Genomic DNA, 22,724 nt, shown 5'->3' on the forward strand with positions numbered 1-22,724 from the left:
ACTCCAATGCGCTTGAATTTCATGTTGAGTTTGGTTACGCTACGATAAATGAAACGTTTATCTAGGACTGAGTTGAGTTATTTTCCGCGTTTTCTACCAAACAACTGCTGTCGAACAAAAGGAACTCACATAACGTCCCATCCAATTATTGTGGTTTCTTCTGTAAAACATTACCCAGGTTTCAGGTGAAAAGCCAAGCAAAAACTCGACCATGAAAAGCGTGACAGTGGAAAAAATCGAGAGCCATTTCCTCGCGTCAATGGCAGTGTCAATACATATTAAAATCGCCAACGAGGGAAGACCACCTCGACCACCTCTTGTTTTGGGCAGGAATCGTACGTTTCCGATTTTTTTTTTCAGTGGTTTTCCAATTTTCCTATCTGTTTTCCCCGACCCCCCAGCACCGGTGGAGAAGATCAAACGCAATCTATTCTCGTGTGATTTACCAGAGTTAGTGCCCGGCGATCACTGGGAACGATTTTTTTTTCTTTTCTTTTCGCTTTCCAATTTTTCCGTCTGCAGGATTGCTTTTCCATTTCCAATCACAATCGCGGACAAAATCCGGGGGAAACTGAGTGTCGAGGAAGGGAAACGAATACTTCATCGTTACGGTATGTAAATGGACCTGTCGTTTTTTCCGTTTTTTCCCCCAATGCCGGAGGGTCAAACGGGAAAGTTTCATCTCGTGTAAAACAGCCTATCGGAAGACTGATTTGTGTTCCGGAAGCTCTGTTCTTGATTTGACATATTTGTCATACCGTGCAAATGGGCATGATTTGAAATAGCCGCCCATTGTTATCTTTATGATGGGTGAAATATTGAGCCCTCGACTTTCTCTTCATCTTTAATACGATGGCAATGAAATAAAAATCCCATATTTTAAAGGTTTCATGTTTTTTTCACGAAATCCCATTGAAGCTTTCACTTCAAAAATCATCCCATCATTACGTCAATAGGCACGTCCAATCGGAACCATTTATTTTCATCATCTGGTGACTTTCTATTTTGCAAATTTCCGGAGAGATTTCCTTAATCCAGATCTCGCAATGGCCCCTGACTAATGCCATCAATAAATTAGCTACCGATTAAATGCCTAACCTTGCCTCTTCCCGTCGATCGCTGGGAGCACATAATTCAAATTAATGGTCATTCAAACGAGGGTTGTGCGTTTTACGTTTTAACTGATGTGTAATGTACGGGAAAATTAACTTAAATGAGATTTAGAATCAGCATGAGACGGGAGCCAGGTACACGTATACGATGCATTGGAAACTAGCATGAATGATAGAGGATCCATTGAATGGTACATTTAAAACTAGATTTCTCGTAATTTATTTACGAACGAACTTCATGGATGCTTCCCCCTGTTCCTGGTTTCCTCACGATAAAATTACGCTATCGTACAGGACGACTTCCTAAAATTCACTGGATACGATGACATCGAGCGGATCAATTTGTCCAACCTCATCCAACACTCCCTCCCACCCACCACCCTGTGGTTGTTCCAGCATCCGAAACACCGTTCCGCTATGGCAGATTAAACGACAGCGATAAATGGTGAAAATGAAATAAAATTCTCCCATCTGACTCTTTGGCTAGGGATGCCCCTGTCCACTCTATCTCTGGCCAAGTGTTGTCAATATTTGTGTTCCCTTTCGGTCGGAGAGACAGAAAGGGACATAAATAGGAATCCCAAACCAACCCCATCCGATGGACCGCGCTCGTTTCGTTTTCCCCCGCCCGAAAAGCTAAATAGAGAGCCATTTGTTCGGAGAGTGATCGCGATTTTTTATTTGATTACAACATCCCCACATCCCGCGGTCACCACCACCATCCCCCAGCTCCTGGAACTCATTCGGGCCGGCGTGTCATCGGTCGCATAAAGGATGAGGTGAAATTCGACCCCGGGTGTCGCTCGTTTTCCGAGCGTTTGGAAAATTGGTAGCAATGGTACCATCGTGGACCGTAATCCTAGGGCAATAATGGCGTTCCTTTACCGTTCGAGCTCGCTGCAGCGTCACCCTTTCCAGTCCTTCCTTCCCGGGCTCCAAAAAATAAAGAAGGAAAAACCCCCCCCTCTCGGAAAACGACTGCCGTTTGGCAATTTAACATTACACACCGGCACTGTAATTACCGTAACGACGGTGCGCGGGAAATGCTACCTACCGACGGAGGAACAAAAACGAAAAAGTACAGCAAACCAAGAGAAACATTGAAACCGACCTCCGATGGAAAAATCATCTCCCCGCGGGGGCCTTTATTCCCGGCCCTCCGCTGACGACTTGAATGGTGGCGTTGGTGACATTTTCCTTTTGCCAGCGCAAGATAAACACTGCATGCCAAGTTTACTTTTCATTCGTTACGCTCCGGTGGCGAACCGTGCAAATCGTAGCAGCATTTTCAACCCGCCGCCGCTTTCCGTGAAGGACCGGGCGTCTCCATTTCGGTGGAGTTTTTTTCCTTTCGGGCTTAGGGAAACATTCGGGCAAATGGAGACATCCGTTGAAGCCACCGGGTTGGGGGAACATGTTGTAACTTTAGCAATGTCAAGCGAGAACGGAGTAATGTTTTCCCCGGAATTTCCGATTGACGAACCGGCCCCGTGCAGGTGACATAACGAAACGGGTTGTTTATATTTTAACTCCGCGAACGAAACGGTACTGACTTCCAAAACTTTACCGAATCATTTTTACCGGCAAGGGTCTACAAAACAACGGAAACAAAATCTGCGATGAACCACCTTTTTCGCTCGCACCCTTCAGGCGAAATGGAAGGTAAAGCGAAAGTAATTAACTCGAAAGTACCCAATTTTCACCCGAAACGAAAGGTTCGGTTCGTTCTCGGTAAATTTTGATTGTTTTCAGCCACTCAGTCGGGTTCCGGGGCCCCGGGGGTTTTTTTCCGGGGCACTTTCCCGGGACTGTCCATTATCGCAGGCTCCTTTGCATCTTTTTCGCGCCGGTGACCAAAAAGGAACTGAAACTTTTCCCATATTATCCGTTGTGTGTTTGGTCGGTTTGAAGGATAATCCTGTCGAAATTTTATTCCGCGAAAGAACGCTGACCAACGAAGTTCGGGAAATCGACAAACTAAAGCAAATACATTTATATGTTGAAGATTAGATAAGTTTCTTGCTTAGTTTACACGAGGCGCAAAACTTTGAAAACACAGGCGAAAATATATTTTTTTCTGTCACTTTTTTTCGCTTCGTGCAGACGTTCCTATTCGTGAGCCGATGCAGATGTAAGCGCATTCAATGTTGATTTGATTGTTTAACTATAAAAAATAACAGCTCAGAGGTATTGTGTACACCGAAATCTTATCAACAACCACTGTACATCATCACCAACAACTATTTTCCATCCACCGGCACTCTATACCAGGTGCGCAAATGTTTTTGCAAATCTATTTTACACTCGCCGACCGAAAAACAGATTTTCGCTTACTTTGACAGTTGACTGCCCGTCTGACAGCATTTTACCGTTAACTCACAGCATTTTACCGTTTGCAAAGGTTGCTTTGCGCTTCGTGTAGGCTAAGCATTTGATTTGTTTTGTCAAAGCTTTTACCATATTAAACTGTGTCTTAAATAGTTTTCATTTAATGTTCCACCCCAAAAAATATTGTATGTTCTTTGTTTACTACATGATAAACAATTGGTTTAATAAAGTTGCTCTACCTCCTATTGCTTCTTCATCGAGTCTATTGACGATAAATATGAAACTACGGTGAAACGTTCAAGCTTCTCGTCGAGGAAAAACCGACGCATGAGCTAACCGAGGAAAAAATCATCGCCATTTCTGCACCACGGGACACAAATGTTTCGACATGTAGGAGAACGTGGCAGCGTTGGATCTACTTGCTCCAATGTCCCACTGATTAGCTCGCTGCAATTGAGACCAAGCCCTGCGGTCTCGGCTGGAGCCATATCGTATTCCAACACCGTGCTGTGAACATGATGAACATGTCCGATTGTCCTCGCGTGGTGAACTCCCTGCGTCGTTTCGATTGAACACCCATCAATTATCACACGTCCCGGCGCGAACACCGAGGACACCCCCCGGCGAGCTTTTGGGGTGTAGCAATCATCCCTCGGTCGGCATTACCGACCGACATTCGATCCGCTGACGCTGAACCACCGGAAAACGGACGAATCATTTTTCACAATTAGCGCTAATGCGCCGGGGGATGGGACTCGCCTACCGTAGAAGAATATTATTTGCTCTTATTGATTCCAATTAAGCCGGCTCCGTTTATCAAATAAACAGACGGGGAAAATTTAATTCAATTTTGTTGAAACAAAAAGCCCTCGTCCCTCTATGTAAACCAAATGAGACGGGGTGGAAAATCCCAACCGACCGCTGGAAAAACGCGAATTCCAACCTACAAAGTTCGGTCATATGCAGCTTTTTTTTCTTGATCCCAACACAATAGAATACATAAAACGCGCTATCTTAAGTCTTTGCCGTAGTGTGTGTTCCTACAAGCGATCTCATCGCCCCCTCTTCAACGACACGCCGGGGCTTACACTATCATAAACGATGTCTTGGATTGTGGGAGTCAGTAAAAATGGGCGCAAAAAACCGTAGTACAAGTGACATGTGTTCTTGCCTCCATCCTCAACAACCCGGGAGTTCCGGAGTTGGATGATAATCTTCGGCCCAGGCGTGAGGGTGAGCGTCACGTCCTCCGGAAGGATAAAGGCCTGGCGCATGTTCAGGGGCGTACATGGCACCCATTACTTACATGTCTACCCTTGCAGCTCCAAACAACCAAAACCCACACGCAAAAAAAATAAATACGCAAGTAAATCCGTTTCAGGACGCTTGCAGTACGCGGCGCGTAATCTCGCAATGTAGCGAAGCGGCAACACTTTTCCGCCTTCTCGCTAGTTTCTCTCTGTTTTCCGTTCGTCGAAGACCAGTATGACGCCTTTTGTGTCGTTCTTTGGTGTGTGTGTGTATATGTGTCGCCAAAGTACCGCAAACCGGGAAAACTTATTAGACTGTGACATACTTTCGCTGACAATTTGTTTCTCCACGACGCTTTCGCTCTCTCTCTTTCTCTCTGCTTCATGCTGAGGAGTAAATTGGGGACCTTTTTGTTTGTGCGAGTATCTGTATTCTTTTCTTCTTCCTTTTTAGAGGAATTAGAACAAAAAATAAAACGACACGACACGACAGCAGACACACAGTTTCGAGTACTTGGCGCTTATTTATTCTATCAGTAGAGAGAAAATAAACATTCGCGCGGCCGGGAGTGCGCTCCGGGTGTTTGGGGTGGCTACAATGGCCGTTATAAATGGCCTACCATTACGGAATGCTGGTTGCCGGTGTCGCGAACTTATCTGAATCCCCTACAGTGACGCACAAGAAAAACGGGGGAGGGTCGAAGATGTCTTACTTCTTCTGCTCGGAAGGATCGCTCGCTTAGGATCGCTTACAACCGAGCGAGGGTTTTCCTGAAACTTCCGAGCCAGAAATCATTTCCTACAACCCGTACAAATTACGTTCATTTTTCGAAACATTTTTCATTCGCTCCCCAAGCCGCTCGGTAACTCTTTGGGAAACACTCGGGAGCGGGGGAAAAACCATCCACGTGCGCCATAACGACGACGTTCTTTCGCGTACGGCCGGCCACCATTTTTCGTACGCAGGCAAAATTTCATTACTTCATTATGGCGCGTACGAAATCGATGGTTAATGCGTCGCAAGCCTTTTTCCATGCCCCGGGAAGGAATGCACTAAGCGAATTTGTTTTGCTAATGGTCAGCAACGTGAAGAAGAAAAGAAAATCACAAGTGCTTTCACCGTTCTGTCTTCTTTTAACCTATGTATGCACTTTTTTTCTCCCGCACACACACACGCAACAATGTTGGAGAGAGTCGCAAGGTCACGAAAGTACGTTAAATATTACTTTGAGAGCATACGTGACCGTAATTTCGATTTCCGTTCGGTGGAACGTAAACCAATTCGGCACAAACGTTACATTGGAGGAGCTGAAGGCTCGTTTTTCCACTTCGCCATTTTTCCACCAGGTGGATCGGTACAGATCGCACACTCCTTAGGCAGAGATCTAGCAAACGTTGGCTCAACCGGAAATTGATTAACAACCTCCGTTTTCACGTCTTTCTTTCGTCGTCTCCCTCGCTCCCTCGCAGGTGAGCGACCCTTTTCCTCGTGGTTTGCACTTTGAACCAATAAAATGTAGCCACTTGTTCGGAATGGGGTGAAACGAAAGCTCACCACCACGCATAAACTAGCAGGCATCATTACTGCGAGGGCACGAAGCAACGGAAAAACCCTTCTCAATAAAAAGTGGTTGATAATATCGATCTGCTGCCTTTGCCCGAACCCAACTCCGGGGGCCAACGTGACCTGCGTCGGTAAGGAGTGGCATCTTCGTGCCGTTGGAATAAGAAAAGCATAAATCCACGCAGCAGATGCTTATTAAAAGCACCTACAGCAAATTGGGACTCGTGCAATAAAAGCCCAATTTGCTTATCGGCCGGCGAGATATATTGGAAAATTGCTGGTTTTTGCTGATTGAGGCCGAGGTTTCCTCTTTTCTTTGGGCTCTCATAAAACACACCCACAACGCATTAGCCAGCGGTTTATGCATCGAAGTAAGCTGTGGTTTTTTGGGCAAGACACAACGCGAATCGAAGATGGCCGACTCGACGGGACTGAATGCGGTGGAGAAAATCACGCTCTTCAGCGCTTGGGCACTGATTCGGAAGGATCTGGATATTCACGGCCGAAACATGCTGTTGCTGTGAGTAGCTTCACGTTTTTCCACACTCTCCAACTGTTTCAAATTGTTTTTTGTGCCACTCCACTTTTATTTCAGACTTTTTCAAAAGCATCCGCACTACGTGGGATATTTCGACTTCACGGACGATACGGCGGCCCACACGCTGGTGGACAACAAGTCGCTGTTCGGGCAGGCGATCCACGTGATCAAAACCTTCGGCTCGCTGATCGAGTACGGCTTGAAGGACCCGGCGCTGTTCGATGAGACGCTGAAGAAAATCACCCGCCTCCACGAGGGTCGGAACGTTTTCGGCGGCGACGTTCTCGTCATCGGCGACGTGCTGCTCGACTATCTCGGCCAGGTGCTCGGCACTCAGGCATCCGGTTTACTTCCCGCCGCCGTCCGGAAGCTGTTCGGAACCATCGCGGCACGGTTTCCGGTGCCGCCACAATAGGAGGAAGCGTTTGTTGGATGTTTGATAATTTGCACTAAGTGCCATCCCCCATCGACATGAATCCGGCCTTTCCCGGTATTTTGATTCTAATTTATAAAATAAGTAGCGCTGGGAAGTTCTTCGAAGTCGCCACTCAAATCACGCCTTGGGGGTGGCCCCTTTGCGGGGTCAACAAACAACATTCCGCCACTGATTCCACGAACGTCGCGAATTGATTAGCTTCTTTACAGGATCGCCCTTCACCCTGCAGGCGTTGAGATTGCTGAAGTGATTTGAAGAGCGCAGTTTTTACGACGAATCCACCTCCAACGTTGCTAACGAGCCAATTTACAGAGCCGGTGGCACCTGTTGTTACCAGCAGCGTTTTAGGCGTTTCGTCGAATTTGAAGAACTTCGCTCGAGCTGTTCAAACGTTGCGATTCTAGCTGCTTCTTGAGTTATTTCGCTATTATGACTTCATTACTTGTCTGCTCGTCGTGAAATCATCGTTCGTACCTGAAGATACCATTTTAATATATTCATTCCAACGAACCGATCTCATCACAATGTTCTCTCGCAACTATATTTTATCTTTTTTCCAAGCGAAAAACGAAAACTTTCAGTTACCAGATGCAAAAAAAAATGGCACTGTTATTTCTCATGATGGATGGGGGGGGTGGAAAATTACCACTTGGGCGAGCCAATTAAAGTTTGAAACAAGAATCACCACCTACTTCCAGCGTGGAATGTGGTGCATCTTCGCCGACTGACCCATTACGAAACGGACAAACTGGTGCGCAAACCGAGGTAGAGAACGAGGTTCTCACCTCAAGAAACTAGAAGAAAAACAAACACTTGGCGAAAGAACTTGCTTCTCTATTATCCTTTCCCACAGAAAGTGTTTTGTCTCTGTGAAGTTGAGGAAAGAAAAGAAGAATGGAAAGGATCGTTTGTTTTTTTCCTTTTTACTACACCATGCGTAAGAAGATCCTTGTAATAAGGAATGGAGGCACTTTTCTCGTCGCATTTCTTCCGTCGCTTCAACAAACGCGCAACGATGCTGGGAACGATGATTTATGCTTTAATTGGGGTCTTTGCGCGGTGAAAAGCAATTTATCAACCGATTTCGAGCCTCGACGGTGGCTTATTATGTCAACGATCACGCACGCACGCAGGCACACAAGCACGTACGAAAACCGACACACGAATCGTGGTGATGTGTGTGCGGTTTCCGCGAATCGTAAGATGACACCGAACGTGGGTTAATGAACTCAAGCGGGTTGGGGGAAAGTCGTCAGTTTCTCAATCGGATGTCGGGGAGTGATTGGAATTTCAATTAGGAGATTTTCGGAAGCGGAAACATAACAATATCTCACACGGAATCGTTTCCTTTTCTCTTATCTTATTAACTGCGCTATCAATCAAAAAATAAACTACGGTTATGAAACATTTCCAAGTGTTTAATCGATAATATTTAGAAGATGTTTCCCCCTTCAAACCTCGAAACAATTAATTCCGAAAGCAAACAACCTTCCGGTGTTATGGTAATCTTATAAAACATGAAAATTTATTACGTCTACATTTTCACCACATCCAAAGCGATCTGATAAAACTCCTCCGAACCGCTTGTCACCAGACTTTTCTAAGAAAGGGTTTAATACCGTCCCTCCAGAACCCATCATCCCCCGTGGAAAGAACCGCCCCCTGGGCTTGGTGGAGGGAAAATGTCGGAAAACTTTCCATCTACGGTAACATATCGCCGATGCTCGGGACATCTATTTTCACCCTGGTGTCAGTTTGTGGCTTTGAGCTTTAGAAAATTTGCCAACTCGACCATCGGTGGTTAAGGCTTTTTCCATTTCTTTTTTTTCTCGAACAACTTAAACGCTGATGGTTATCACACTCATCGGCGAGGGAGAAAGAGAGGGAGGGAGAGTTAGCCAAACCACCGTTTATGTTAATGTCGGCCCGGAAATTGTGCTCAAAATGTGGATGATAGAAGTTGACTGTTTTTGTTTCCCGCTGGAAAAACTCCCGCCCGTACTTTGTCGACGCAGAAATCGCGTCTGATGTCCAACTCTTGCCGGTGAAGCCGTCATCCGTCTCGACGTCAAATATGTTGATGAACGTCCGCACGTTTTTCTGCTTGACCCGGGTGAGTTTGGACAAAACGAAAGGAAAACAACATAGACACAAGCCTCAGCTTTTCACTCATCGTTGTGTCGTCTGCCAAATACGTCATTAGGGACGTTTTGTACGGTGGAATAAAATAAGAGACAACTTTCCTCTCCCTAGCCGTACACTTTTGCATCCATTTTCTGTCACTTGCAGCGGCCGGCTAATTACTTCTGCCAACAGAATCTACGCTTCCAGCGCCAGCGCCAGCTTTCATCTTCCTTTCACCTCCCACCGGACCGTTTGTCGGTGCAAATGGGGAAAGTTTTCCGGGGGAATGCCGCTCCAAACTGCTGGCTACATCTTGACCCAGTTCACGTGGGTTGTTCCTAACTCTTCTTCCGCAGGTCGGGTCGGATGAGTTGGGAAGAACAACTTTTCAACGCCCGAACGCCTTGCCGAAATTTGCCTAAAGCTACAAAATATACCCACTTCCATTTTGCCAGCGGAATGTTTCCCAACGTTGGGGATGGCACTGCTTGTGACAATTTGGTTACGCAAGCAGGCTCTAGGTTTGGTTACAGTTCTTTCAAAGAATTTTGCTTGCGGGACGAAGCGTAGGATTATAAACCTGGTACTAACCTTCGCAATGTGTATCTTTGAGATTCCCCCGCTATCTGTTTGATTGCGTTCGAAGCGGAACTGTTGGAAGTGGGAGTTTATAAACAATTCGGTTAAAATGCTCACTAATCCTTTGTGTTACATATTTTTTTTCGTTTCGAGTTTAATTTAAATTTTGATACTTCATACACTACCTCCATTCCTCTGTGGGTTGTTATTTTCGATTGGTATTAGTGTTTAGTTTGTCCCATCGGGAGTTCAGCTCCCCACTTGCCTGAATTGCGCCCAAACGATTGAAATACCGCTTCACGAAGGAACCGTTCTACTAACGATTGCACCATTTTCTCTAACGACGCATCGAAAGAGGCGTTCTCCATTCGATCCCATACGTCAATCAAACCATCCCCTAAGGGCTTTACACCCGCTACCGTACCTCGTTGCGTGTTCGTGGGGGGAGGGGGAAAGGGCTGCCCTTATTTATGGCCTACAACATACGACGATATCGACGAGCACGAGACACGAGAAGCTCCAGACGACGACGATGCGTGAAGCGGCGCGCGCGGTGACGCGTAATCAGTCCGGAATTGATAATCAACCGTACCGCCCTATGTTAGTGTGAGTATATGTGTGTGTGTGTGAGGGTGTATCCGAGCGAAGTGCACCCTGTGTACGTGGGCCCACGCCAAACAGACGGCCGGGAGAGAAAAAAAAAACCAACCCCGGACGGCAGCTTTGGCAAACTCGGCCGGAAAACGCGCGCGCAAACAAGATAATTAATCTTATTTCCAATTTTCGCAAACGTTGCCCCGGCAGCGTCACTCCGAGCGGTGGATAATGGTGCACTGGCACAAACAAAAAACAACACCGCCATGGATGAATTAGGATAAGGAACGGAATGTACATTTTATGAAACGCAAATGGCGTCGGCGGAATCAGATATTCTAGCTTCGTGGAGTCTTTGTTTGGCGTCCAGTCGCGAATTCGCGATCGTAAATCTTAATTGTCGTAATGACGGCTAACAGAACTCCCGCCTCAAGCTCCCCTTTGGCCGAGTCGATCTTTGTTTTCCCTGCTCCAAATGTCTCCGCAACTACCGAACAATTCAAGGGAAGCGCGAAAAATATTTATGAAGCCACGCTCATTTCGTTACTTACGAAATATAAGAGAAGCTCGATTCTATCTGGCGTGGCACACCTCAAGCAGGCTTGTTTTTCCTGCGAATGCCCACTCATCCCACGCTGATAAGCACCGTGAGCCAGCAAGATTTCGCGATTCCATCACGAACGCTAATGGTTTCATTTGGGGGGGTTGGAATAAAGACGCTGATGACTTCTTGATATTCCACCCTCCCAGCAGAATCGTGATTCGGTTTTTGCCTTCCGCATATCGTTGAATGGCCCCCGAAATCTTGGCCGGAAAATCATACGAGTCGAAACGAAGTGAGGCGAAAAAATCACATTTCTCTTTGACCGATGCGATGAGACTGGAAAAGTCTAATTCGATTTCCGTGCAGAGATGACTGCGGAGGCGAGTGCAGGGAAGCTTAATTCAATTTCGAAAGAAACTGCTCAGTAATCCGAAGCCAAACGAAAGGAATTAAATCTCTTTACAACGAGAATTCCACAGATTTTCACAACTATTTCTCGTACGATAGGGAATGACCGGGCAAAAAGTAATCGCGCAACGTTCTATAGTTCGCGCCCGAAAATAACATTGCAATGGTTCTTTGTTGTCTCAATCGTCGCACCGACTGCTCCTGACAGATAGGTCAGGTTCGCGAACCCTCGGAGATGATATTTTACGTGTCTCGGGCACATCCTTAGCATAAGTTTTTTTACCACCCTCTTCACGTCCAGCAGACGCGAAGAAGACAAGCGAAAAACACTGCAGGAAACGAAGATATCAAAAATGAATTGTCACAAAACCTCCCCGACGGCACGTCACAACATTGCTGATTGCATTGCGCGACCAAACTGCATAGAGTTGGAGCACTTTTTTTCGTGTTTTTCATTCCAACACAGCGTAAACACAAGGGGGGGAAAAAATACAAATCATACCAACAAACGACGATTGGAGGACGGCTCGGAATCGCTGGCGAAAGGAGCAAAAACTCAAAACCTTACCCAAACCCAAGGGAGGAGGGTACGAGCGATGCACACTAATGGCGTACCGTTATTCCGTCTTCCCGCTCCCGATTTTCCACCAAATCGAACCGAATGGTGGGTTCATTCATGTGCGGAGTGGGTTTTATTTTTCACGTTTTAAAGATTCGTTTCGCTCTCGACATGGTTATTCCGTGGGTTGAATATTTGCTCGAAATTCATTTGGCAAATTGCAACCCCCGGACGATGTGCTCGGGAAACAAATGAACCATTGAAAGATAAGTGCATCTGTGGTGCGTTGTGTATCAAGTGCATCGCATTTTGGCATGAGTTTCACAAAAGATTTTGATTTCTTATCTTTGAGCAATGCTTTACTTGCCAATACTTTTGAGTTAAATATGATGTTGTATTCATATTTTAATACTTCAAATACTTTACCAAATTTTAATGACGATTTTATACGTTACACCTACCAAAGCCTACTTATACTAATGGTGTGAATCATAGAGACCTCCTTCTGTTCGCAATTCACTCATCGGAAGGCAAACTTGGTCGTGTTGCCGAAACTTTAAATTGATGTTACGTCACTCCGGTGCGGCGTGAACCTTGTTCAACCGGGCCAAGCCCAGTGCACCGAACACACGTCGTGTCAAAAAACCTGACTTTTCCCAAAAAGGGAGTTGGTTGGTTGGAAAACATTTTCCTCTGCGCACCATCGGTTGGACGGTGCGAACATTACGTCCCCGGGACGAAAGCATGCTCGGTTCAAGTAGCACACAATTCATTACGTAACTCTCATGAAGGTGGTGGTGTTACCCTCTATGAAGAGGCGGCCACATGTGCCATCTTGCATCAGCGTTGCAGCGTTGCAGATACTGGGAAAGTGTAGAGTATGTAAAACCTCGGTATCGGTATCGAGCCTCGAAACGACCGGAAACTGGAAGACAGAGCTGTAGAAGGGTAAGCTGACAGGTATTATATGAATTTAAACACTTAAACACTGCCACAGGTCTCACAAACGGTTGCACATCCGGTTTCCCGGCGAACCTACGGAGGGAGGCTACGGAGAGGATGCCAAGAGGTACCTTTCTGGCTGTTGTTCACTTCCATATCGCCATGTTCATTACCATTCAACCCTGTCGGAACAGCAGCATCGTGTGTGTGCATGTGTGTTGGGATGAGAAAGGAGAACCGAATCGGGGGCATATCCTTTGCCGCTTTTCTCGCAGTCTGTCAAAATTGATCCCTTCCTGTGATTCTGCCTGTAAGCATCGAGCTTGTTTGTTTTCTACAGTGTTGTTCTAACACTAGTCGGACCATCAGAGTTCATTTTAACCTTTACTTTATTGACAAAAGTACTTAATATTGGAGCAATTATGGATTTATTTAAAACTTTGAAGCTCATCGAAACAATTCGATAAATTATGTGAAAAGGTCGATTTGACCCTAAATTTGGATCGAACCAGAATAAATGGCCTGTGTATGTTAATGCCATTCTTCCAGAATGAAAAGGGGATGTATCGAAACGGGAAGAAATCTTGTTCTAGATTGTTGACGTAGGTGCGGCTTGTGCTGTACATGCGAAAAGGAAGGGTCAGGTTCAGAATATTTTACCGAGAACACACCTGTCCGTTATTGCAATAGTGTTACGTGCCATGTTGTTCAGTTCTGGGTTTTGTTCGCTTTGTGTTCGCTTTGTGTTCGCATCACACAACGATGGACGAACGGGTTAACAATTGAATTACCTTTTCTCTACACTGTCTCCGCATAAAATGGGTGGCAAACAGGGAAGGATTTAAAATGTCCTCCTTGGCTTGCCAAAAAAAAAAAAAGTGAAACAGGAGCACTTTGAGACAAGGTTTAACAACGTTAGTTACTTACCTTAACCTTACGTCCACGGCGTGCCGCAATGGACCGAGACTGGCGCCGTATCGCCTCCAGTAGTGCGCCTGCAATGACCCTCGTTCAGTACACGAAAAACAACATTCACACACACACGCACGGACGTCTCGATTTCCTCGAATTTTCCAGCAGCCTTCGACGTGCCGTGCCGTGGCTGGCAGCCGTCCAAACAGGTCTCACTTTCAAACGCAACCTGCAATGTACGGGCTAATAGAATGACTTCGATCCGGATGAGCCTGTTTTTGTTTGGCCCGGCTCCAACACCCCATCCAGAGGGTTGATGCTGAACACGAGGGTAGGCCACCGGAGACTAAACGAGTAATATTCCCCGCAATAAAAGCTTCAAAGCCGATGACAATCTGCTCACAATTCACACCTGTGGCAAACCTGGCATGACCTTGTCCTCCAATATCCAACCCTGAATTTTGATCTGATCGGTTTGATCTTCTTACGACAACCAAAGAAGGCCGCAACCTTTCCCAGCCGAAGGCGGAGGCTTAATGTCTTACCGAAAAAGGAAGATTTTACGCTTAGGAGGCTAACAAAAAGGTATTGCTCTCGAAGCCAAACACAGATCTGCTTCGAACGTGCAATCAATTGCTGTACGTTATTGGAACGAACGGTTCTTGACACTTGCGAGGAATATTTTACAATTTAGGGAACGCGAGGAAAAGCCAACAATTTCCCTCCCTAGCAAATACATTCACACATCGCTCTATTTACCGACTGTGCGTGACAGAATTGCTTCCCTTTCGCCGTTCGCACACAAGCAGCATTTTTCAAGGTCATCATGTGCAGAATTATAATATCCGGATTACGGTTTTCGACACGCTCACGCCAGTTTTTCCTCCTTTTTTTTCAGAAGACATTATCGAATCCTGTATCGGCGCCATTGAAATATTTAATCCCTGAAGCCGCGCGGTGAATGTGTGATGCTTGATTGCATTTCATTTTCACGGGAAAATAAAACCATATAAATTGAAACACCGGAAAGGGGAGGGAGAGAAGTCAATGGAAGAATGGGAAAAGCTACATCATCTTCGGTACATGGCCTTCTGCCTCGGGTTTTCTTCTTGTCTCGCAGGAATGGCCAATTTTTCCAATTCAATTGAAACCATTTACGGTTAAAGTTAAACTCAAATCCATTTCAGTAAATGGCAGTTGGATAAATGCAATTTTCTTTAAGTCTCAAACATCGGGCTTCCTCCCGAGTGTGGAATTCGTACCCGGGGAAAACTCACCACCTCGTCGAACGAACTTGTGCGTGAAAGTTTCACTTTGATTTGTGCTGAAATCACTTTCAGTTTTTCTCTCCTCGCGTCCCCTTTGATTCTCCTCGTTTTTTATCGTGCGTTTTCTCGTCGTGAATTCAATTTGTTGAAAAATTTAGAAACATTCCTCCCACAAGCCAATCTTCCCGGCCAGTGACCCACTTTTCCCATTATTCCATCATAAGCTCATTTTCATCGTTCCTTCTCGATGTCGCCGCTGTCCTTCCTTTTTTCTTTGACGACTTTCTTCCATTCCTTCCAACGAGTATTCATTTTTCATCAGCGTGATAATGAATTCCTCGTCACCGATAAGTGGAAGACTGGAGACACAGAGAATTTGCTAGAACGCATAAGAAGGTTTCCGGAAAGGGACACAGCACGTTCGAAAGCAATATTTAAGGTTTTGTCCACCTTCGTCAAAAAGGCCTTTAGAACGAAAAAAAAGAGCCCCACGTGGGTTCACTTAAAATGCCACACTCGCGCACACATGTCACTTCCTCCCCAAGTTCACACGATTTCCACACGCTTGTTTTTCCCGCGAAGGAAGTTCCTGGCAGGCGGAAGTCCAGCACGGGAGCACGGTTGACCTGGAATGAAAGGAATGGAAAGAAACGTACGGAAAAACGTGGGGTTAGAAAAACAGACATCCGAACAACAATTAGAACAAAAACATGCACACACAACAAATGCTCGCATTAAACTCCCTCTTGGAAACTCCCGAAAAACAAAAAAAAACCCACCGGAGGTTCTAGCCCAACAATGGCGAAATAATGTGCCAAACCGTTTGCAACAAAACACACATCCGTCGCTTTCCTTCCCTTTGCCCATTGTTCTACCCCTAGTCGCTCGTTAACGTTGCTTGTGTTAGCGGAGCGTTTGTTTTGGCAAGTTATGCCATTTTTGTGCCTTTGTTTGGAAAACTCCCCGTCCCAGGGTTTATTTCTCATCGCTCAAGAATGTAACCGACGTGCTGCGATAATATCCATATATACACATCCATCTGGCCACCAGATGATACAAGTGTGCAAATAAGTGTGCCCCGCTTAAATTGTAGCTCGCCACTGGGGAAAAACTTTTCCTTCCCCCCGGAACGTGATGTTATGTTTTTGATTGCTGCCTTTGTTTCGTGCACTTCGCTCACTTTGCGACGTAACTTGTGACAGCTTTTTTAAAACAAAACCCGATTGCATCTGAAAGGCGCCTCCATTGTGCTTTGGCACACAGGAACCAAAAAAAAACAGGAGAACTAATTTCGAACGATCCTCCAAACGAACGCAAATCCGATCCTTCAACTCTCCGGCGAGACGCTTTTCTTTTTGCCTGGCGAATTAAGATGAAGATGTTTTCGTTGGCACGACGTGGAACGTAAGGAAAAAGAAAAGTTTTGACAGCTCCGTCAAGCTTTGGATGCTGCAGCACGTGCTAACAATTTTATCAAACGCTCCTTGTTCTGTTCCACTTCCGACCGTTAAACCACCGATCCCACCGAGCATAACGGCCCCATTAGTCCACTAAGGCGCATGATGAGGCGCCGTAGGAAAGAAACGAGCCGTAGAAAACCGCGACGAAACGAGGAGATTATCTCGTAGCCAATGTTCACTGGCGAGGTGCCCTCCATCACGGTCTTATCATCCGGCCAGCTCGCCAAATTGGCCCGGTGAGTGACGTTAGCCGGGCCAAAAACCCCGGCCAAACCCATCATCATTATTAGCCCCACCCCCCGTCCAACCCGAAAACCCCACGACCCGCAACGTGGGGTGTACATTTTAAAGCCACAAACGACGCCCCTTCGCGCGGCTTATCGCCTGCCTTGAGTGTGGCTTGCTTTATAGCCTAGTTACCGCGCGAAAGCTGGCCGCAAAATTACCGAACCAATGCTCGAGCGATGGCGTTGTTTTCCTTTTTGGTCGCTGGTGGTCGTTTCCGGCGCGAGCGTAACTTCCAACGTCGGAACCGTTTGTGGCCAGAGTCACACACAATCTTCGGGCCGGAAAACACACCATATTCCTTCTTAAAACAATCCCACCATCCTTCTCGGAACTGGTGGAAATACGCCTTCAAGAAGCCTTAGCAAGAGGGAAGCTGAATATTTTTTAAGCTGCCAAAAGCGCGGGATGTCACTGGACAGCGATGGTGTTCTGCTCCGTCGACCGAATGTTTGACACTTCTATTGGGAAAGTTTTTCAGAACCTTTCCAAGAACACATCCAAGGGCTACGAAAAAAAATATATCTTTAACTGCCACTTCATACCCTCCAATAAAAACATGTTTACTCTGTTTTCCATCTGTCGGAAAACAAATACACTTTTCTTCATCGTCACACGGTGGCTTTCGGACGTAATTCTCTTTGAAGAAAACCCCAACCCCAGCCCAATGTCCAACCCGTGCACCGACACCTGGATCAAACCCACATCAAAACCATTTATCGGGAGGAAACGCGGGTGGAAAATCTGCTTCTAAAAATAAAAGCCACAGCGTTGTTCCTTGGACTTGTTCCGTTTACGCAAACTTTCATCCAAGCCGGCGGAATCGAGAGATAAATTAATCATCGCACACTTTGCAATATGCAATCGGTAGAAATGTAAGCCATGCGCCGGCCCGGCGGTAATGGTAATTATGGCACAAACAGATTGCGGGTGGATGGAAAGCGGTTTGGATTTGAAATGCTAAACAATTCTATTTGCAGAATGCAATCGATGAGCGTCGTTTTGAAAATTCCATCAACTTCAACTGTGCAAAGAGAGCGGCTCCATTAAAAATGCGTCTTGCTGTTAAGCTGTTCTAATGTACATTTTAAAGATAGAACAGGATGATACTCCCATCATGTAAAATGTCTTATGAAAGCCACTTCGAACGCTTCCGTTGATGTGGTTTTAATGCCGCAAAGCCCTAAACTATTCTCCAAAAACCTCGAAACCACCCCATCCCGTGGCTTTCCGGTAGCGGGAAAATTGTTTCCTTTAAAATATTCCCTAAGCTTCTACTGAAAGGCACGTTCTACCTGAACTGAAAATGGCTCAAGGTTCGCAGCGAGACCTTGTGGCTAGAGAGCTTTCCCTTTCCGGCCACCTTGCATATAAAATATTTGGACCTTAAACGCACTCCCACACACACACATACTTCCCACTCCCTCATGACCTGACCCCTAATTACACGACTAATCCAATAAAAGCTTCCAGTCCCGGGTGGCATGCATAATTCCGCCAGGATTCCGGTCCCGTCTGGGGAGTTGCGGAACAAAACGTTACTTCGCCATCCGCCAGCCGAAGCATCCAAATAATTTGTTATGCAGGACATATTCTCCTACGTCTCCTTCCTTCGTATCTGTTTCGTTCTTTTTTGGGAGCGTTTCATTCTTTTACTGCTACCTAGCGAAGAACTTTTACCTAACCGCCCGAAGCTACCTGAGAAGCGTTCTTACACAACTTCCCTGGACACCTCTAGGGACGCGATGGTCGACGTATCAGTAGCTCTCAGAGGCTCCATAAACTAGTTACTTCATGGTTGGGAACTAGTGGAAGAAAAGAAGACCTACTAGGGAAAGATCGCGAGACAGCTGAGCATTTGAACTTTGCCTCAAATTTATGCCGTCAAGAAATGAATATCAAACGTATGGAAGGTTCCCTTCTGGCACGGGACAAAGGTTATGAAACATGTATGATTATTGTATCAGTGAACTTTTGAAATATTGTACACCCTTCAGAAAGAGGAAAAACGTATTATAAGTACATTTTCCGAAACACTCGTACCCTCCATTAATCTCTCAATCCTCTCCCGCTTGCCTGCAGTATGAAGTTTTAGTGCTTTTCGCTAACACAACGTGCCAAAATGGATCGGAATGCATACAACTTTCCCTCAAATTCCTCTACCATTTCACGTGGGAGAGAATTCTACCCTCACAATTCAATGAAAAAGCAAGTCAAACAATATCAGCAGGAACGATAGTTTCAACGATCTTTTACCGAAACAACCGTACCTCCCGACTGAAATATTCGACATCGAAACTTGTTATCCGCTTAACGGATGAATGGATAAGAGGAAGGATCAGCTGAGGTGCACTTTCTCTCCGAAAGGAAAAGGAATCGTTATCGGCTTACGGAAAACATACGAAAGCATAAAGTTTCGTTTTTCTCGTTAGATGCTACGAAGAAAGATAGCTGGATCGTGTTGAAATCATTTCAGAAACTTGCACCCCATTTTGCGAAGTTCGAAACTAAGAGCTCATCGAATGGGAAATTGAAAATTAATACTATACTTATTGTTATCTACTGTGCTGTTAAAGTTCCCCTCCATTTCTTCCCATCACAAACATGAAGAAACCAATAATCTCATAAGAAGAGGACAACAATGGCGAAAGCTGCCAGACAGGATTCGAAAGAATGTGTTAATTAATATTTTAGTCGAAAATTGAATTTATGAAACGGCATTTCGCTCGCCCTCTTCTCCGGCGAGGCTTTTGTATTCTATTTTCGTTTTTCCCTCAAACGGCCCCAGATTTGCCTCTCTATACACAGATTGAAGCGTTCCCTCTCTTCCTTCCCCGTGCCTGTCTCCGATGTCGCGAAGAAGAGGCCGCCACTTTTTCCTCTTCCAAACCAGACGGTTCATTTTCCATTACTAACCCAATGCTGTCTGGGGAGGGAAACTACTATCGCAGGAAAGGCAGGGACGATGGAAGGCGAATGGAACTGTCGGAAAATCGAATGGAAATTGTTTTCCGAGTGTTTTACGAGAAGGGTCGCCCAGGCAAAGCCCCGGCAGTGGGTTTGTTCAATTTCATGTTAATTTAATGACACTGCCGGTTTTCATTCCATTCCGGTGGGAGATTATCACTTTGGTTTATTTTAATTCACTTATGCACGGGAGGAACGGCCAGAAGTGCCGAGATGATATTTAACGACTTTTCGAAACGATCGTTATAATCGGAGACCTCCTTCCTATCCTATGGGAAGCTTTGCGCGCCAAGAATCGAGTGTCAATCGATCCTGAAGAATTTGCAACCGAGACTACATCCAATTACTTCGAGCGAAAAACGGCCGCGTTCCGGGGACAGTTACAAATACGATGGCATTTTTCTTCATCCACCAAACTCACCCAACCACTTCCGCTAAGTCGTGGCATAAAAATGATAATGTATTAGGGCTTTCTGCTGAACTCGAGTAAAAGTTTATAGGCTCGTAAACGTGGCCTGGCCTCATCCGGTGCGCACACTTTACTTCAAACCGGGGCCGGCCATATCGTAATTTATGCTGTTTGCGGTTTTTTTCGACTGATCAGCTGGAAGCGATGAAGAAAAATGGCGCACAGGAAGCCGCACTTCCCTATCAGGTTGCAAAAAAAAAATATCGTACGGAGGAGAGTTGATAAAAAAAGAGATCGAGCCGAGAGACCACATTGAGAGGAGAGTCTGGCTGAAAAATGGTTCCATTATGCTATTTATACATTCCAGTTTCTTTTCTGCCGGTTCGCACATTCCCATCGACTTCACACCTCGTGCTCGGCGTGAAAGTGTCCCTGAAACGCCGGTTGTAACGAGCTCATGATCATCCGCCCGAGCAGAAGGTTGCGCTCGTGCAGAGAATGGGGCAACCTATTCCGGTTAATTTATTGACAAACAAATGGTTCACCTTAACCTGCCTCAATGTTGGTCTGGGAAAAAACCGCTGGCCAAGGAAAAGTTTTTCGGTATCGTTTACCACAAGGGGTAATGTTAGTACTATCCATTCCAAGCCAGCCTCTGTCCGGAATGGGAAGACTAAGACTGGACAAACAAAACAGGGAGCTTTCCACAGATTTATGTCCCTCTCGATGAACCTGGCAGTAAAGTGAATCCCACCGTATGGTGATGGAGGATGATGAGAAATTTATTTTACGCTCCGTTGACCTATCAAATTAAGTCCATTGTGTGCCGGGGAGGTGAATAACCAGAGCAGATTTCATTGTTTTACGAATTAGTGCAATGAAATTTCGTTTCAATACCAATTGTATTGTTAGCAGACTTGTTAGTAAATTACGTTTTTTTTTTATGCCGGTTAGTAGATCTATGATTTTAATTACATTAGTAAGTGTATGCTCTCCATTGTGTTCGGTGAGGAAAAATAAATCACTGCCTTTTCCATCGAGAAAAATAACGGCCAATTACGACACGTTCAGTCAACCGTCATGATCAGAACATTACGGTTTCTTTTGATTTTATTGGAAAAAAAACCCTCCCCTAGCATAAGGGATGATATTTTCCCCAACAAAACAAATGTTTCCTTCTCATCAGGCCAAATTTTTTGTTTTTGGATTTTGGCAACAAAAACGTTTTCCCTCAACATCCCAAAACGGTCAGCGTGATGGTCAGAGATTTTTCCCCTTCGCCGGAAAAAAACTAAATGGTTGTAAGCCGCACGAAGGCAATTGTCGGTTGGTTTTTCATCCTTTCGTTGTTATTACTGTGTGAAAGTTTTTTCCTCACTCCATCGCCCGGCACAGTTGGGAACGTTTTTCCTCTCGAGATCATCGCTGACCCACGCAATCGGAAATCTCCACAGGGCTCACACTTCAATTCGCCACCCTTGGAAAAAAGGAAAACCACACACACACATACACACGCACACTTAACCAAAGGCCCCGAGGGGCCTATTGTGAAAGTTGGTTTCGAGAAATGAAATATTTATCTCACCCGATTTCCACTTGCGCACATATCTGCGAGAGGGCCCCATTTACGGGAGATGGTTATCCGCCTTTTTCCAGCCTTTTCCGTTCCCTCGCTGATTGCGCACGAACCGTTGTTTATCTTGCTAAAAGTCGTCAAATCATGGGCCACAACTTAAGCCCCACGTGGAGAATCCCTTTCCCCCGCGGGGGAAAGAGGAAAGAAAGGAAACGAAACGATTGGAAAAAAAACGAAACGCTGTTGCACCGGGGGAAAAGCGAGGGCTTGAAGCTTTCACAGCTAATGTTTCACACAACAGAACCGTGCCGTCTTTAAGGGGCCTCCCCCGTGCGTTTCCGGTGAGCCTGGGAAAGCTTCTTTAATGCTTTTATTCAACCGACCGTGGCCCGCATCTTTGGATTCCGCTAGAGAAAAACGGTGGCGAAGGAAGGTGAAAAACCTCAACTCGTGAACGCCAGCGGAGAAAAACACGGATTGAATGAAGCACAACTGGCCGTTCGTACACATCCGGTTTGGGGGGGGCAAAGTGAAAGCCTCCGTGGGCAAAAGTGAAAAGCAAATAACATCCTCCGGTGGCAAAACCATTCCGCTTCCGTTCCGAAACCGGATTGTTTCACGGCGTTTTCCCCGAACCAGCTGACCAACGGATAAAAAACCCCCCCTAAGCAGGCCGTAAGTCAACCGCACACGACCAGAGGCAAGTTTTAAATTGGAAAAGTTGACCAACACGCACACACACACAATGCTTGAAGCCACTTTTGCTGCCGACGGGGGTGAAAAATAGCATCATCGACGTCGTTACTTTCCCACCCGCCGTAGGACGCAAAAGGAGGCGTTTAAATATGTCGCTTTGCTTCTTTATCTTC

The 22,724-nt window shown here is 45.8% G+C and overlaps 1 protein-coding gene across 1 annotated transcript; it reads left to right on the plus strand.

The window, feature by feature from the left end:
• The first annotated feature begins 6,667 nt into the window (after nucleotides 1–6,667).
• Nucleotides 6,668–7,207, plus strand: LOC131283126 (uncharacterized). The gene is made up of 2 exons (XM_058312701.1): nucleotides 6,668–6,774; nucleotides 6,850–7,207. The coding sequence occupies exons 1-2, from the start codon at nucleotides 6,668–6,670 to the stop codon at nucleotides 7,205–7,207; spliced, it is 465 nt and encodes a 154-aa protein (XP_058168684.1).
• The last annotated feature ends 15,517 nt before the right edge of the window (nucleotides 7,208–22,724 follow it).

The sequence above is a fragment of the Anopheles ziemanni genome, chromosome 2 (assembly GCF_943734765.1).
Source record: "Anopheles ziemanni chromosome 2, idAnoZiCoDA_A2_x.2, whole genome shotgun sequence".
NCBI lineage: Eukaryota > Metazoa > Arthropoda > Insecta > Diptera > Culicidae > Anopheles > Anopheles ziemanni.

Bases quoted from the DNA above. Each gene is read 5' to 3' on its own strand.
- LOC131283126 (XM_058312701.1), top strand. From the start codon at position 6,668: ATGGCCGACTCGACGGGACTGAATGCGGTGGAGAAAATCACGCTCTTC. The intron at 6,775-6,849 runs GTGAGTAGCTTC...CTTTTATTTCAG, and splicing joins GGCCGAAACATGCTGTTGCT to ACTTTTTCAAAAGCATCCGC.